At 41.3% G+C, this 18,011-nt stretch overlaps 1 protein-coding gene across 8 annotated transcripts in view; it reads right to left on the bottom strand.

The window, feature by feature from the left end:
- tmcc1a (transmembrane and coiled-coil domain family 1a) overlaps positions 1 to 17,099 on the bottom strand; it is a 46,096-nt gene extending 28,997 nt beyond the window's left edge. The window contains exons 1-4 of one of the 8 annotated variants that reach the window (XM_074681352.1): positions 17,002 to 17,099; positions 15,955 to 16,177; positions 5,011 to 5,056; positions 3,740 to 4,633 (exon numbers count right to left, since the gene is read on the bottom strand). In XM_074681352.1, the coding sequence (XP_074537453.1) occupies positions 3,740 to 4,402 (663 nt within the window). In that variant the 5' untranslated portion in view covers positions 4,403 to 4,633; positions 5,011 to 5,056; positions 15,955 to 16,177; positions 17,002 to 17,099. Of the gene's footprint in view, positions 1 to 386; positions 832 to 3,739; positions 4,634 to 4,987; positions 5,057 to 15,954; positions 16,202 to 17,001 lie in introns of those variants that run through there. The other 7 variants (XM_074681357.1, XM_074681355.1, XM_074681358.1 and 4 more) reach the window with 7 other exon arrangements.
- Between the last annotated feature and the right edge of the window lie 912 nt (positions 17,100 to 18,011).

Below are 18,011 nucleotides of genomic sequence, written 5' to 3'. Positions count from 1 at the left end.
AAAGTACAAAGACAGATTCTTCAGTTACTGTACAGATTGAGGTGAACACCTTAAGGTGAATGAAGGAACAGGGGAAAAGTTTTGTATGCTGATGTATAAAACTAAAGAAGTAACAAGGCTAACCAGCTGGCTTTACAGCTAGCTGATATACATTGCTTCTGCTAAATAAAAGGAAAACAAAAAGGCTTAAAAACAAAATGTCAAAAAGCTGAAAGAGAAAGACAAAGAAGTGTGCAAAGAAATAAAAAACTAAAACACAAGGCATGCCAGCAGCAAAAATTGGGCACAGTTGTGCCTTCAGCCATGAATGAAGCTGCAGCATGGGGACAGAAAAACACACAGAGAAGGTTTTAATGTCTAAACATGCTTGTTTGGTTTCAGCTTACCTTGGAGTACTGTCTACGAAGACTGAAGCGCTGCACCATCCTGACTGAGTGCTGCACCCACAGCTGGAACCCCTGCTCTACTCCTCTCCACTGAAATCCCTCCAAAGTACACACCACCTCATGGAGAAGACTGTACATTCACAGACACACATCCTGGAGGTACACACACTGTCCTCCTCTCCAAACAGCCATGTGCACACACATTTTTAGTCCACACCGCTTTCGTCTACTATGCAAACACAAGTGAGGAGAGAGAGTGGGAGACAGAGGGAGGTGAAAAAGAGGGAGGGAGAGCAAGCAGAGATAAAAGCTGCTCAACTGTGCTGCCCTCCACTCAAATTCACAGAGATCCCTGAGCTTTGTCTCCTTCTCTCACACACAGTCCATCACACCACACCACATGGCTGTCAATGCACCAATGATTTCCAGTGTACACACACAATGAGTGGACAAAAATGAGGACTTGTAGTCACACATGTACACACCCCTTCACATCCTCTTCTCAAACACATTCACACACAGCCGGTGCTCAGCTCTCACTCATCTAGGACAAGGCAAGGTTGCCTTCTGCTTCCTGTCAGTGAGCCGAAGGGTGGGGTGAGCAGGAGGAGGTGTTGGTGGTGGTGGTGGTGGTAGAAGTGGAGGAGGGGGAGATGGGAGAGGAGGAGGGACCAGCTGACTGTCTGTGCTAACTCTCTCAAGGGACAGAGGAAGAGGGACAGGGAGGGAAACAGAGAAAAGCGGAAGAAGAGACACAAGGAGGGCAGGGGACGGATAAAATAAAAGACAAATGTTCAAAAATTACGGTGTCTTCTTTCTGATGCATGGTAAAAATCCTCCCCTTGACCCCTGCTTAAACCAGTATCTCACACACCTCTCCAAGGTCGACCACGCTGTTACTATGGCAACCCACGCAGGGTGTAGTTGTAGGCGGCTTGCCGCAAGTTTCAGGGTAACCACAGCGACCGCTCACACGACCTCAATGACATTGCTGCGTTGTTGAGCAGAGACAGCTTTGAGATGTTAACTGGAGATGGGAGAGACAGGTTACTGTCTCTGTCAAGGACAAGTGACGACTCAGAGGATGATGGTCGTCCATCACAGCAGGGTGAAGGGGACACAGATGTCTGGCTCTCAGTCCTGCTCCTTCATCTCAGTCGAGGTCGCGGATACATATATTGAGTTAAGCTCACAGGAGTTGGAGTAAAAATCTGCACCCATGGGTCAAGTCATCCTGCTCGGTGATGGAATGACACCCAGCTGTTTGCTCTCTCTGTCTCTGTCACATACAGGTTGACAGCTCTTATCTGATTCAGCCAAAGACCAGTCAGGTTTACAGGATTTTAAAGCTCTGAACACAAACCTCTACATGAACCAAGCCCAGCGCTGATCAAAGCAGGATAGATGATCTGACAGCGACCTCTGCTGGCAGACAGAATGAACTGAAGTCTGAAATGCTTCAGGTGGTTCAAGTAAATACTGTGTAGTCAGGGAAACCTTGTATTTAAAAACTTATTTACAGGTTTTAAAGATTCAGAACAAACAATTCAATACACTGGTGTCAAGTTTAACACATCTTTAAAAACAACAGCCAAACAGAGCTTTTTACTGATAACTTGTTTTACAATCATAAGTATTTCTTCACAAAAATTCTGAGATAAAAAACACCATGAGGTGCCAAAAGATACATCACAATAGTGAGTCACTCATAAAAACACTTTTAAAGTATAACATTCAAATTAAGTAGATACCTCCTAACAGGGGGAGTATTGTGGATACTGGCTAGCTTACTGGCTAACTTACACTTGCTGTTATATAACTGCATCTGACACAGATGGCTTGCAAAGGAATAAAGTACATCTTTCCAGTGATCACAGATCCCAGTGTTACGGCTGTGCAGTAAAAGAAAACCCACATCAATGTATGCCAGAGTCTTTCTGAAATTAACATATCATATCAGAATCACAGGTTCAGATGAGGCTCATCTTTGAGTGCCTAGCAGAAATTGGCATGCAGCCTAGGAAAAGATGACTGGGTGATGTGATAACTCAGGGATAAATCTGATGCTTAGGAGTATTGGTATTTTTGCAGGAAAGGTGGCTGAACAGAAAATGTGCAAATTTCTTCATGGGACAAAATCCAAAAAAGATGCATTAAGCACGACTGAGTACCTGAAACAGATACCGAGAATCGACGTGCTGGTGTCAAATAACATACGCCTTTTATGAGCTTACTCAAAATGGTAACCACCTGGTATTGTCTCAAAGAAACCCTGACAATTTTAAAAAGTTGTCCTTAAATTTAGCTTTTTAAAGATATAAATATAGATCACAGAGCTTATGCCTCTATAAGACAAACTTAAAACAGTTTGTGGCATTTTATCATATTTGAAATAAAAAAAATAAATAAATTTGCAGAACAAATGTGATATGGTACCTTAAAAGACACTCTGGTTGACTGCTTGATTTTAAAGTAGGACCTTCTGCTCACTGAGGGTGGACAACTGAGCTTCCAAGAAGCCAAGCATCCTTATTGTGTGAAGTGCGTCCTTTGGTAACTTTGTAACTGTCAGGTATAGACAACCTAATTCTGCAACAAGGTTTATTCCACAAGGTTTATTCACAACCATAGCTTTCCTTGCAAGCATTATTATGATCTAATGAGGAAGGAAAGCATTAAAAAGTGGTGTCTCTACACTTTTAGCTGCTTCATTGAGAGATATTTTCTGTATAAAATACTGCGACACTATAAAATAGCTCACTGTAATTTATATTGGTGTACTGGTATATTGGTCACATGGGTGTATACCACACAGTTCACCGTTTAGAGGACAAGAAGAGTATTAAAATTGGTTTTACACACTGGCATTTACAACAATTAATGAAATCTCCATACACTCTTCATTAATTGTCCACTTTTTAACCCTTCTTTCAGAAGGTATTTTAGAACTAAAAGGAAGTAAACATGCATCAAACAAAGTATTTCTTCCTTCTGGCACTTTATTCTTGTTTAAACCCAGATCCAAAAATATTATGTCTCTTATCTCTAACCTTGGTTGTGCTATCATATATTTTGCTTATTATTGGATATTGAGTCTTATCTTTGGGTGAAACTATTTTGGGCTTTGAAAGAATCTTTGAACTCAATGGCTCAGCACTGCACTGCTCAGACAGCTGGAAACACTCCTCGTGTTAACAGCGAATACAGCAGGGAGGTTACATCACCACCAAGGTGAACTTCAGCTTTTGATTGACAGTTCACTGACAAACAAGGAGTGACACCAGTAAAAGGTTAAAGAGACACATCCATCAATCTGTGGAGCAAAAACATGAATCATGGCTGCTGTCACCTACCCTATCTGTCTCCTCTGTAGACTGGTATCCTGACGACAGCACCACATCCCCACCAACATGTCCAGGGGTGGGGCTGCTGGGCGTGGTTTCAGTGGTGGAAGAGGAGCGAGGACGGCTGATGTGCTGCTGTGGGTCATGGGTATTACGCCGGTGTGGTGCCTGAGGGCTGCCTCGAAGAAGCGGATCCCTGTCTCCGCTCCCTGAGCCGGATCCAGAACCCTTGCACCGCCGGCTCTGCAGGCTGGTCCCACGCCTCATCGTGCCCACGGCGGCTGAGCCCTGGCCGGCTGCAGAGGGAACCAGAGGGGCAGAAAGGTGGTCAGATTCGGGACACGATTGGCCCGAAGTGTCCTCAGGGACAGAGGGGGAGGTGCCACCTGCTGACACTACAGAGGAAGACGAGGAGGAAGATGAGGGGGTGGTGGAGCGAGAGAGGGAGAGGCGTTTACGCTGCTGCTGGAACAGATGTTTCAGTCCCTGGCCAAAAACCCCCATGCTCTCCCTGGCGTTTTGGCTCATCTTAATGAAAGAGGGGTGCTCTGACTGGGAGGAGGCCTTCTTCAGTGCTTGGTCTTGTGACCCCTCGGCCTCTCTTCTAGCTCCAAGATCTGAACTGGGACCTGGCCCCTCTGGCCCCCTTTGACTGTCATCCCCCTGCTGCATGTGGCCTTGCTGACCTCTGATAAATACCAGGGAAGAACGACCCAATCAAAGGGTCTGAGTTCTTACCCTCTCTATAAGCAGAGAGGAAGAACAAGACAATGATACGATAAAGAAGAGTAGAAAACAGTGGAGTACAACAGAGAAGAGTGGCAGTGGAGATGGAATGGGTGGGTCAGCTCAGTGGCAGGAATCCAAAGAGGTAGCATGCATCTTTTGATTCAGGTAGCCATGCTGGTCAGGCACAAAGAGAGAAAAGGTTATAAGAAGCAGAAATGTTTCCTTGATCCAGAAAAATGCTGTCAATAATTTTCACCACTTGCTACTTTGAAAGATATCATTCAAATGAATCACTCTACATCCAAACAGGCTGTTCTTTTGCATGAGAAAATAAAATACAACTGGATCAAGGTGAGCTACTACAGAGATTCCAAAGTAAGCTTAAATAATCATATAATGTGATACATGCAAGCCAAGAAAATAAATAACAGCCTGGAGGGTTAGTTCGACTCAGAGGAGCATACAGCTTGTGTAATAAAAGACGAGATGTAAAGAGGGGCGTAAAGGGAAAAAGAGATAGTGACTCACATCAAAGGAAAAAACCCACCTACCATCAGCCCAACTGTCAGCCTGGAGTGACTCACTGGTGTGGATAACCTGAGAGGAAGGAGAAAACAGACAGCAATATGTAAGACTGAAAACTTCAAATGGACTTGCTGATCCTAATCAGAAACTGTATTCTGCTTGAAATTGATATGTATTACTTTGAGCTGTGAACACTGAGGGAGTACCCAACACAGTATACACAGTATACATTTGATACTGTTTGCTAGGCTGTTTGTCTCCTCCAGGAGCTCATTTATTATCCCCAAGGCCATCCTGATCCTATGTGGGTATCAAGAGACAAGGGTTTCCTCAGTGTCACAAACACAGAACACAGCCTTCAATGTTAGTCAGACACAAAACCAACACATTGGTCACCTGACAACATCCACGCTGTCTCTGAAGAAGCAGCCTCATTGGTGGAGCAGTAATCACCTCAGAGATGAAACTATAGACGAGGGGTGTGCTACCTTTTACTTTCATAGGAGCCATTTTTCCTCAGCTCACTTGGACTAACGTCATTCTGGAGCCATAAAATTAACTTTTTCTTTACACTCACAACTATAAAGTGTAAAATTCTATGCATGGTTAGAATCTAGTGAATAATCAATTAAACAAGATGTTTTTAGAATTTATTTATTTATTTGTTTATTTATCTATTTCTTGGTAGGGGGGGGCTTGTTTTTACTTAAATGTGAGAGGATAGGACAGTGGATAGAGTAGGAAAGGTGGCAAGGACAAAAAAAATGCAAAATATTGCAAAACATTTTAAAATTTCAAAAATTTGCAAAACTTCAAAAGAGTTTAAATTTCAAAAAGTTGAAATGTCAAAATAATCCAAACATTTCAAAAAATTGAAATTTGCAAAACTTGCAAAATTTCCCAAAATTTTCAAAAAATTTGAAAATAAAAAAAAAAAAAAAATTTGAAAATTTTTCAAAAACAATTGAAATTTACAAAATTTCAAAAATTTTGAAAGCATACCAGAACTTGATTACGATGATAATATCACTTAACTTATCATTTCTCGTTGTTTGCTAATGTCTTGCCACATATAAGGCATGTATATCAAGTTGGCATGTTGGCAGTTAAATGAATCAATCCACACAGACTTAAAATCTGTATTTTCTCCCAGATTTGTCTTTTGTAGATTTAGTTATCCAACCAGGGGTGTAAAACTTGAGGATAGCCACAGGTGCATGGAAAATTGGTGGGCTGTTGATGTCGTAGGAGGTGAAGTAGAGCAGTAGCAGGCTTTATTGCAAGATAGGATGAATTTTTCGTTCAACAAAATGTTAAAGCATGATTTTATTTAGTGTCAGTGTCTTTAAATATCAATAACCTCTGTGAGAAAAATAAAAATTCTTTTTTTTTAATACTTTATTTTCAAAGCTACAAGGAGCCACTGCACAGGCTCCAGAGCAGCAGGTTGCAAACCCTTGCCATAGACAGACAGACAGACAGACAGACAGACAGACAAACAGACAGACAGACAGACAGGAAGCCCAAGCGTCCCTGCAGCATCTATAGCAGCTCCCACTGAGGGCAGCAAAACAAGCAAGGCAGGAACGGCCAGAGCCCTGGGGAGGGGACTGTTACATACTCAAACTATATTCCTTCAGCTGCACTGTCAGGTCATGAGGACGAGCATAGTTGGGCGGACATTCACGCACACGCAAACACACAACGTTCTCATAACTGAAAGAATGTAACCTATTCAAATCAACCTGTAACAGGCTGGAATACAACCTGCTCTCCATTATTTCACTGCATCCAGACAGAAAAAAAAAACACAGAGAAGGAGCAGTCTCTGCAGGTAGCATAATGCTGCCATGTTGTTTTTTAAAGCCCCTTAGCAAGACTAACACAGTGATGCATATAAACACACAAACAAAGCATCACTTTTAAAAGCATTTCTCTGGTCTCAAACAGGATCTAGGATCTCAAATAGGATCTACTGTGAGACTGCTGTGCAAAAGGCAACTCAAAACCATTAGCTGCGTGATGGGGAATTAGTGTTAAGGTGGTTGAATGTGACTAAGAAAAAGAAAGAGGGAATCTTCCTGCCCTAATAAAACATTATACAACAGATGTATAATGGGCTCAAATACAACAGATGTGTGTCTGGCTGGGCTCTGCTTCCTTGCATGTTGATGTATGTCACTGGCTGTGTGTTCAGTCTAGCACGTTGCAGGACACCAGACAGCTGGAGTCACAAGACTGAGGAGTCTCCACGTTTCTCTATCCTTTAATGAGGCTCTCCTAATTCTTGTTTGGGATGTTAAACCTCCAACTTGTTGACTTCTGGCCTGGCTCTGGTCATTATGTCGATTTGTTGTTATAGTCAGATTGAATACAATCTGGTTTTAACAGTTTGTTTTATCTTGAAAGTCAGTATGTGTTTTTAGGTTGCTTCCTGTCCTGCTAGATCTGCTTTTTGTTAAATTGATGCATAACAGCTCTGGAAAAAATACATTTAAGCTGCAACCTGTGTGAGCAAGGACGCAGCTGAACCACAATGGAGGGGATCCAATGTAGGTTGATTCATTAATTTGAATGGAAACATTTTTGATGTGGTGCTGGAATGGAGCTGGGCAAAAGACCTATCCAGTGTATTTGAGCAGTAAGAGTAATAGAGTAATGTTCAAAATATGCACTATGGCATTCAATGCTCTACAATGGAACACTATCTTAACAACATATTGTTTTCTTAATGAACTTAAATTGAATTTAACTTCTCACTTCTCTCTTTCTGTTCCCTGAACTTTCTATGAACCTCTTGTGGTGCCAGAGCGCATGAATAGTCATGTAAACACATGTAACAAAATCAAGTTTTACGCCTTTGAAGCTACAGGCATGCATGAGGATACGCACTAATACTTGCAACCTCACAGTGAGACAGCATTTTCTGGCAGTCACAGTGAAGTGTCGATTATGGTAAAGCTGCCTGTTTGTGTTGATTCAGGAGCTGATGAGAAGGGTAAACGAAAAGGTAATCCTGTTCTGAAGCTGGATCTGAACCTGCAGCCTTGTCCTGACCTCGATGCCCATCCCTTCCCTCGGAGTCTGTAAATCCCCTCCTTCAATCCCCCGGCTGATCCCAACGCAGGATTGGATGTTTTCTTGATTGCCTACGGTTTTTATTCAAACTAAATCCTCTTTCAGGAGCCTTCAGAGAACAGAGTTTCATTGTCAGAACTGGTGTGTGTGTGTGTGCTGATGAGATGTGTGAGGGGTCCTGCATCTTTCTCTTATTAAGGCTTTGGTTCCACCTTGATGGGGTCGATGACGCAAATGAACAAACACTGGATAGATCTTCACTAGATTACTGTCCCGTTTTAACAAAAGCCAATTCATTTCAACATTTCACACTACTTTAACAGGGCACAATGACACCACTGAAAATGCACAAATTCATGCTTCTTCAATTAAAAACTTCTATTTAAACCTTCAGCTTACCATCCTTTTCCCAGAAATGTTCAACAGCTTGGACAGTTTGAACAAAAAAGCGATACTTTCGTGATCCTCTTAGGTAAATTCTCTCTGCACTTGTTCTTGGGATCATCCTCATAAACTCACAGTGGATGATTTTATTTTTGTGTATTTAATCCTTGTGAAGCACAGAAGCAGATCAGTGATCACCAGTGATTAACAGGTGTCAGTGACAGCTGGGGTCAGCTCGCTGCGTCAGTGAGTCAGCATGTCTCTCAGAAATTTCACAACGCTGTCAAAGGTGAATTACAAGTGGCCACACGGACAACGGCCCCTCTGGAGCTGTGTCACTCATTCCCTTGTATAAATACACACTCGTCCTTGTCCTCAGCTCTGTGGCTCATTCCACCAGTGGTGCTGTTCCTGTCTCCTGCCATCCACACGAGATGGTGAGAGCTTAGCAGTTCTGTGACACCAGCAGGGAAAAAAACTGCTCATACAGGCAGTTTGTCACTTCACTGACAGCAAGGTTATAATAGTTAACTAAAAACGAAACTAAAAACGAAAACTAAAATATAAAATACATTGCAGTTAACTCAAACTAAAAAAAACTAGAAAAGAAAAGAAAAACGATAAGTAAACTAAAACTGTATCTTGTGTTCACAAAGCTAACTGAAACTAACTAAAATGATAGACAAAATTCCCTTAGTTATAGTTTTTGATGATATTAATAGCCTTTAGGATTTAAATTAATCCGACACATTTTCCCAACCAATTTTAGACAGTTTTCGGCAGTTGTCAGTGCCGCACAGCACCATCATAGTGATGTACTGGGACTTGCTTGTTTACTGCACTGACTGGCTGTGTGACAAAACGTAGTGGAGCAATGAATCAGAGCATCTGTAATAGTTTAATTGTTACAGAGTCCAAGTTTTTATTTATTGAAGCTCATATTAAATTTGTTATTTAAAATTGATGTTAATATTATTTTTATGTAATTTATGTCAACATTATTTTAAATAATTTATGCTTATATTTTTTATACTACGTTTATATTGTTTTCATGTGTTGAAGGCAGCAGCCAACAGTTCAGTATCAGCATCAACTGAGCAGTGAGCACTATGTTGGACTTGAAAATAAACAGTATGACAAAATATTTACTCTCACCTTTTTGAATCCTGCACCTGGTTAATAAGGTATGAAAAAACTAAAACTAAACTGAAACTAAACTAAACTAAAACTATTTGCAAAAATGTTGCAAAAATCAAAACTAAATAAAAACTAGAATGCCTGCTCTAAAACTAATTAAAACTAAACTGTAATGGAAAATAAAATGTCAAAACTAACTAAAACTAAACTATAATGACAAATCCAAAACTATTATAACCTTGGCTGACAGTGAATTTATTAGCTAGATCAGAAACCCAGCTTTATGAAACAAAGGGGAAATCCTTACACACATAAGACGCTAATTCTGTTTTTTTTAACTTCCTGATTTCTTTGCTTCAGTCAAACATGCTTCACTTGTGTCACAGCTCTGTAAAAACGCTCATGTTGGCTTCCTGCATGGTTAACAGCCACAGATTCATTCAGGCAGAAAGATTATATTAATGACGGTTTGGCACTGTAGGGTTCTAAACCAAATCCATTATCATTATTGAACAATAAAGACAATCAAATGTGATTATTTAAAAGGAGATTAGGCCCCAGGGAGTCCAACAGCTGGTAAAGCTAAAAGGAAAGCAGACAATCTGCAATCTGAGATCAATTATGAATCTGTAATTTCAGCATCTTTTCAGAAATACACAGACAGCTGTTTTTCACAAAAACCTCACCGCTGTCTTTCCTGTTTAACTTTTCTCAGCGTGTCAGAAGAGCAGCAAAGACATTAACACAAGTGGAGGTCAATCTGGCCACTGCTCTTTGACACTGAAGCAGCCATGTTGTTGTTCCTTGCTGAACATACAGTAGTTTAACTCAAAACATGGCCATAGCTAAAACAAGCCCCTGCAGTGTTTCCAGAAGAGTCCGAGAGCTGGCATGGAATAGACCACTCTTTGTTCCCTCTGAGCCACACACAGGCCCATCGCTGCTCTTTGTGCTGTGGCTCTTTCACTGACAGACACACATCAATAAGAGGGGAATTAGGCCAGAGAGTTCTGGCAGTGCTGTTTGTGTGTTTGAGCGCACAAATGTGTGTGTGTTTGTGTTTTTTATCAAAAGAAGACAGAAAGAGAAAGAAACAGACAGAGGTATCTGGAATCATATGGTGTAGAAATGTGTGTGTGTGTTGTCTTTCACTGATGGAAACTGAACCATATCTCATTCAGCAGCTGCATAATGACAGCATAGGCAGGAAACAGGAACAATCGTTATTGTATTTATGTGTGTGTGTGTGTGTGTGTGTGTGTGTGTGTGTGTGTGTGTGTGTGTGTGTGTGTGTGTGTGTGTGTGTGTGTGTGTGTGTGTGTGTGTGTACATGGGGCAGGGAGGCAGAGAATAGCACAGTTGTGTCATTTCTGACGGTGCAGGAGATGACTTCAGCATACTGCAAAAAGTTTGATAACAGACAAAACTCTTTGTAACAGATAGGGAGGGTGAGTAAGCCAGAGAAGAGAGATAGAGGGTCACAGAGGGAGCGAAAGAGGCCAGAGTGGATCAAAAGCATCCGCATAGAGTGTGTTTTTTTCTCCCGGCTGTATCAGGTTGAACCCAGGCGATTCACACTGAGCGTGCTTGAATTGAATTAGGAGGTGAATGGCAGGTAGTTCCCTGACAGAGGCAGGCACAACGCCCTATTGTGCAAAGTGAAACCCACAGGGAGGCCCTGCTGCCAAAGTTGTGATCAGCTTTCCAGGAACAAGATAAACCAGACGACTCACAATTATTATCTCACACAAGGCAGACATAAAAAAAAACACCTAACTGTTGTTTACATAATGACACCACAGACTTATAATCAAAGTAAAGAATGAAAATGTCGTCAGCTTGTACAGCTGCCAGGGAGACTGTTATTTGCAGATTCATCCCACGTATTTGTCTTTGACTGATCTCAACCATAGACTGAATAAAACATGGACGTAGTCTACACAACGTTGAAACTAAATGAAGGCAATCCTTGGATGCAGCCACATTGGTTAGGAAGCTGCCTGTGACCCCATTCGAACCATCAGTGGACAGCGTGGCTCCATCATTTATCATTGTACGGTTTTGAAGCCAAAATACCCCCGTCAAAGGTGCAGCCATTGGCAACAATTGCAGCCAGAGTCTGCACAGTAGAGACGATGAGGGATTCTGGGAGAATCTGAGTGGAGCTGGGTGACAAAAGTAATACATTTTATTTTTTTCTTTCAAGAGTCTTATCACTTCTTGACTCTACCTCCTGACATATTTTACAGTCCCCGGAAAAAATACACAAGAACGGCGACTGTCAATCATTGTTAAACTTTACGTAGAGCCCCGTTTTTAACCTTGTATAACTAATGAAAACAAAACTTTTCAGAAAAAAAGAGGACTTGAATACAAGACAGCCAAATGATATCTTCACATCACCACAACAATCGGATGTGAGAAACATTTGTACGAGGAGTATTAATTTTTTAAAGTTTGACCACAGCCCATATGGAATGGCTGGAAAGCTGCATTTTTCAACCTATACTGCAGCCAGCCACCAGGGAGAGCAGTTTTTTTAGAGACCTCACTTCGAGCCGAGCAAGCGGACGTACATTTTTTTTACTCTATGATTCGCCCAGGGCGCCCGTCAGCCACGTGGGCTGAGCTGCATCTCTGATTGGACAATCAAAGATCCCAATAACTTCAAAACCGCTGAGTTCGAAAGAAACTCATTCACCGTACAGTGTGTGCCGATAGCGAAATCTGCATTTCAGACCCAAGCCGTTTTTCGAACCAGGCTGTAAATACGCTTTTTAGTGCCGTAAAAGTCTGTTTTTTGGCTGGATGTGTACCTGACTTCCAGTCTTTCTGCAGCCAGCCTCAAGCGGATTCTCAATGAACAGCAACTTCTAGCACTACCGGATGTTGCCCCTTGATCTCACAAACTTTCTAAAAATATCCTGAACTCAACAGAGAGAAAGATGTCCATCTTACTCACATTTGACTTTGAATTCATGCAAAACCAATAAATGCCTGTTTGCACAAAGTGAAGAAAATTCAAACCAACAACAGGAGGTATACTTGGAACAGATTCAGTGTGAGTCATCTAAGACTGCTGTATCTGAGAGTCTGTGAAGTGGGAGGCTGCAAACACAAAGTAACAATGAGACTTATTTTATCACAACAGAAGAAATGTTGTGTAATATTTTGGTTGTACAAGCCTGTAACTATCATCACACTGAGCATCAAAGTAAAAGATAACTGAGAAGTGTCGCATGAGGTTAAGTGTTAAGCGTCATGGCACATAACACTGGGCATTTTCTGGAGAGGCCATGGTTAAAAGACACCTATGCATCTCTGCTCAACACCACAGCAAGTGTCCTCGTGAATTATTTACGATATGCATGGACTTGACACTGATCCATGTCGACTACTACGACACAAACACCATGGGAGAATAGCAGACTAGAAGATCTCAGCTCTGTGTTGTTTAATAGTAAGACATGATCTAAAAATAGCATTTCAGTGGACAAGAGGTGATATTAGTGTAGTATGTAATACATTTTCTACCCTGTAAAGTCGCTCTACACTTACCAACCTGATAGGTGTTTAACTGTGACGAAGCCGACTACTTTGCCAACGTAGATCATATTCCAGCAGCTCTGTCAACAGACTGGAAACCACCTCCACACCAGCTGAAATCTCATACCCAAAGGTTGTGTCAAAAGTACAAGGCTGTGAGGAATAAGAAAGGGACTGGGTGTTGTGCTCCACAGACACTTTGTGATCTTGTGGAGAGACACCTGACAGGTTACCAGGCCAAAGGGCATCTGGCTCTTTGAGGTTCCAGCAGGTGAGAACAACTTTACACAGGAGAGATATCAATCATCCACATCACCACCTATTAAAATAACTCTTTGGTCAGATCTCTGAGCTCAGGTAACCTTACACCTTCACGACTTACAAGGGGGGGTTAGAGGGGATCAGCACATCCAAGCTCAGGTCTTTAAGCTTTTACTATGAGTGTAGTATCAGGCTCAACACGTAGGCCGTGGGTCAACAATTTCAACTCTAAACTGGGAGATGATTTAAGTCTTAAGAAGCAATTCCTCCTGACCTCCAAACACTTCTAACCACCCTCAGAAGTTTGCTGTGACAAGTGAAGAAAACAAACTGACATTTGTTGATCAGGCTTTTGCTGTTTGGAGCAGAAATGCATGTTTATACAGGCACCTGACTATTGTTTTCAGACAGCCTGTGAACTTATCCTGTGAAAACTAAAACCTGGACCCCGGCCCTGTCTAAAGTGTAAGCTCTTGTGACGCTGCTTGACCCTTGCTTCTTTTCTCCCCCCCCGTCTTCAAACAGGAAGAGAATCAGAAGGAAGCAGGCAGCTTGTTGCCACTAGAAACCACAGCTTTTATAAAGGAATTTCACCTTCATTCTGGATGTGTGGGAGTCAGTCCTACTGGAGAGAAGAAACAACGTCTGTCCACAGTTAAAGGATAGGCAGGCAAGATGGTACAACCAAATGTTTTAGCTCCTCCTGGTTCTAGATCAAAAGTTATAGCAGGGGAGATGTGGAAAGATTGAATTCTATCGCGTCTAAAAGAAGCTGCAGTTACACCTCTACATCCCTGTGAACTTTCACAGCAAAGGCCTGCAGGAACAGGAAAAGGTGAGAAACGGAGGGCCAGAGGTATAGAGAGAAAAGTGAGAGGAAAAGAAGAAGGTTTCCTTCCTGAGATACAAAACTTCCTCTTTGGTCACAGCTGACCTTTGCAACAGAGTTTGAGAGCATACCCAGATTCCTGCTCAGATGATGCTGAGATTTGGACTTTGAAGGGCAAAAATAGCACATCTTAATCCTTATGAACCTCTGCTGAACATCACCAATATTTATGATGGTTGTGCATAGCCTTTTTCCAAAATAAAAAATGTGATTGCTTAAATCATAATGCATACCTAGAATGGAGTGGAAAGTTTATATTTCCTGGATCAAACCATCCATTTAGTAGATGACCCATGTTATATCACAAGCAACAGCTACCCTAGCTTGGTTACCAGGGTTTTATTCCCTTTTTCTGTATCCTATGCTACTGCTATCATCAGGATGTACTTACACAGCCATGTCCATCCCATGATGCACAATTCTGTTTTTGTGCCTTCACCCACCAGGAATACTATATTGAAGCAGCACTGATGTGATCACGCACCAGCTTCCCACTCGCAAACACTGCCGGAGGTACGGTACCAATGCCAAGAACACAATCAAAGATGTATTTTAGCATAACTCTCTGTGCAGGCAGGACGTACAATTTACCACTCTTTAATCAGCAGTCAAGGCCGGCCACAGTGCACACATCAGGAACTAAAAAAAGTGTATTCATCAATTTTCTTTCTTTTTTTCAACTCCTTCAGGAATGTAGAGAGTTGCAGCATATGCCAGGTACACATTGTGCAAGAAATATAGGCTCAGGATGGTCCAGTACATCCTCATGAAAGACATTAGCAGCCAGATTTTAGGGGAAAATCATCTCACATGAACGTCTTTGGAAGAATTGGAGTATGTAGGGATGACATGTAATCTAAACTAACATTGCAACCTCCTACAAAATAAAGGGGCATTTCATCAAAACAAGGAAAAACTTACTCTATGGCACAAGCTAAAATGTAACCTTTTAGCTATATACAGTACCTGAATAAGGGAAAAAAATAATGAGTATCGATGCTATAACTCTACCTTACCATAATATATCTAACTCCCATAATGATTCATTTCACATCATCTTGATTACCTGATGTCTGTAAATGTGTAGTGAGAAATGCAGTCTTTCTAATGAGCCTCTGTTACAGCTGTGCCAGGATACAGCAAGCTGTGTTAATCTTTGGACCTGATACAGGATGCGCACCTTTCTAACACGTCGGATGCTGAAGTGTTTTATAAAGCTCATCCTAAAAATGAGGCAGAGGCAGCTCCGTCTCTAGAAAACAACAGATGCTGTTATGTAGGCACGACCATAAAGACACAAAAACAGTTCAATAGATCTTAGACTCAAATCTAAGCATTAACAGGGAAGGCACATGAGTGTAGCGGGAAGAGGAGGAGGAGGAGGAGGAGGAGGAGGAGGGCAGCGTCATCATGGTGGTCTGACCATCAGAGTGAGACATGAATGGCTGCGTTAGCAGTGCCCTGAAGGGGCAGCCAAGCTTTCAGCCATTTAGCAGAGTATGCTAAACACATATTAGGATACATCATGTCATGCAGAACTCATCAAGCTTTGTTCACCTTTATCTACGGCAGTGCAGCATAAAAGACACCAAGAGGTAAAAGTGGTCAGGGATGGGTAAAAGAGATATAAACAGTTTTTAAAATTGATGAAAACAAGGTGAGGGGGAAAACAAACCTTCAGTCCATAATAGTGATGCTGTAGCAGATTTCCTTCATTGCATAGGGGATGATGATCCGCTTCATCGGGGCCTCAGGTCTTCAAAATAGAGGAGAGAAAGTGAGATTGAAACTGTAATCCTCTAAATGCTTCCTTGGCACATTGTAGTTTTGCATCTCCCTCTGCCAGCCTGCTGTATGCCTCAGTTTGAGTGCGTATGTCTCTGGCGTTCTTCCAGGCACTGATAATAAGAAAAAAAACACCTCTGTGAAGAAAATCAGGCATCAGATTTAGTAAGGCTGCAGATGTCTGCCTATCCTTACACGGCCACTAATGTCTTTAAGCATATCATTGCATGAATAAACCCTGTTTAACCTTTTTTATGACTGAAAGGCTGTAAGCAACTGCCAGGGCAAAGGCTCGTAACATAAGTCAAAGAGGCAAACATCATGACTGCATCACTGTAAATAAAAACAAAGTTAAATGACTTTACAGACTGTTAACATATACTCACAGCTTTCAATGATTTAGACAAGCCAGTAAAGTTGTCATATTTGGATAGTCTTTCTATCACCTAGTTTTTTTTCTCTTGTAACAAATAATTCTGCCTGCTTTTCACTGCAGCAGTATTCTACATAATGTCAATTTACTTGTTTAAGCCTGCATAATTAAACTAACATGAGACATAAACCGTTACCAAAGACATTCTCAAATTCAATTCTGAAAAGAAATAGTAACTTTATGCTGCATAAATTAAAAGTCACAGCATACCACCGTCATATATGCTTTTGAAATTTTAAAGAAAAATAACTAAGGCCAAAATGTTCCAATAATATTAATTGAGTGTTTTAGTGTTTTTCGTAAGTAGCAGTTGTGTGTTAACGGACACAGGTTGACAGTCCCGTTAGTGTCATTGCACAGCTGCGGCTAATGCGATGAAATATCAACAACGACACTTTAGCAGCTTTTTTTCACAGCACAAAGACACGGTTGATAACACACACAAGCAATGACTGACGGTAAAACAACCCCCGAAACCACACTTAACATAAATTTCGCACTTACACAGGCGAGGGCAAACAGTTTGAGCTGACAGACGTTGAACGAGCGGCAGTACCCCTCCTCTGAGTGCCGTCCGCCCCACGGTCTGGAGTCCCGCCTTATTCTGACGTCATGACGCAAAACGTGACCAAAGGAGACTTGTGCTTGAAAAAAAAAAAAAAAAAAAAAAAAAACGCTACTCGTGTGTAAATAACGGAATCGTTGACGTTACACCTGACAGCCGATAAACTAGCTCGTTTATGGATTTGGCAAAAAAAAAAATAACAATAAAAAAGGTCAGCAACTCAGCCGTACTGTTTGCAGATTTTTCAGCCTACACATAAACGTTTCTCATGAGAGCTGAAACGAAACGTTGGTTGATGGCTTTTGAATACTTATTTCTTTATATATATAAAAAAATTAGAAATGTTGCTTTTTCATACTAAAAATAACTTTTACCGTCAAAAATAAGCAATATGTATTTATAAATGTCACTTTGACACAGCCTCCTTAGACTGTGACAGGTTAAGTCTCCTCTCTAGTTCAAAGGGAAATTTATCCCTTCTCAACCAATGAAATCTAAATTTTCAATAGAAAAGAGCAATTTCTCAAGAAATACAGATCCTATTTTCATTGGGATGCTTTTAGCATTTTCTTCCAGTGCTTGCGCTTGAAATTTTCTCCACTAGATGGCAATATTGACGCAAACATGTGGGTAAGAGTAGCTGCATTATTTGTTGTCTTTCTGTTTTACTACTTCAATTCGAACACGTTTTTGTCAGCTATCACAAGGTCTTGTTATGAGCATCTTAAAAACTTGTTCTTGAACATGGGTACCCTTGGCCCCCCAGGTGACTTTAAGTTGTCGGAGAGAACCATTTTGGACAGGTGAAAGCATTTTTTGTCTCAAAATTTTATTTGGAGTACAAAGTTTGAATGCAAATAGGATGGCATCATTATTCTTTGTCTACACTATTCAAGAAGGTGATAGATGAAAAATCATGACAAGAAATTCTGTTAGTACCTTCCAAAAT

The sequence above is a fragment of the Halichoeres trimaculatus genome, unplaced genomic scaffold, assembly GCF_033239565.1.
Source record: "Halichoeres trimaculatus isolate MK-OKI-2021-1 unplaced genomic scaffold, fHalTri1.1 fHalTri1_scaffold_11, whole genome shotgun sequence".
Lineage (NCBI taxonomy): Eukaryota > Metazoa > Chordata > Actinopteri > Labriformes > Labridae > Halichoeres > Halichoeres trimaculatus.
This window is presented reverse-complemented; position numbering and strand designations above follow the sequence as displayed.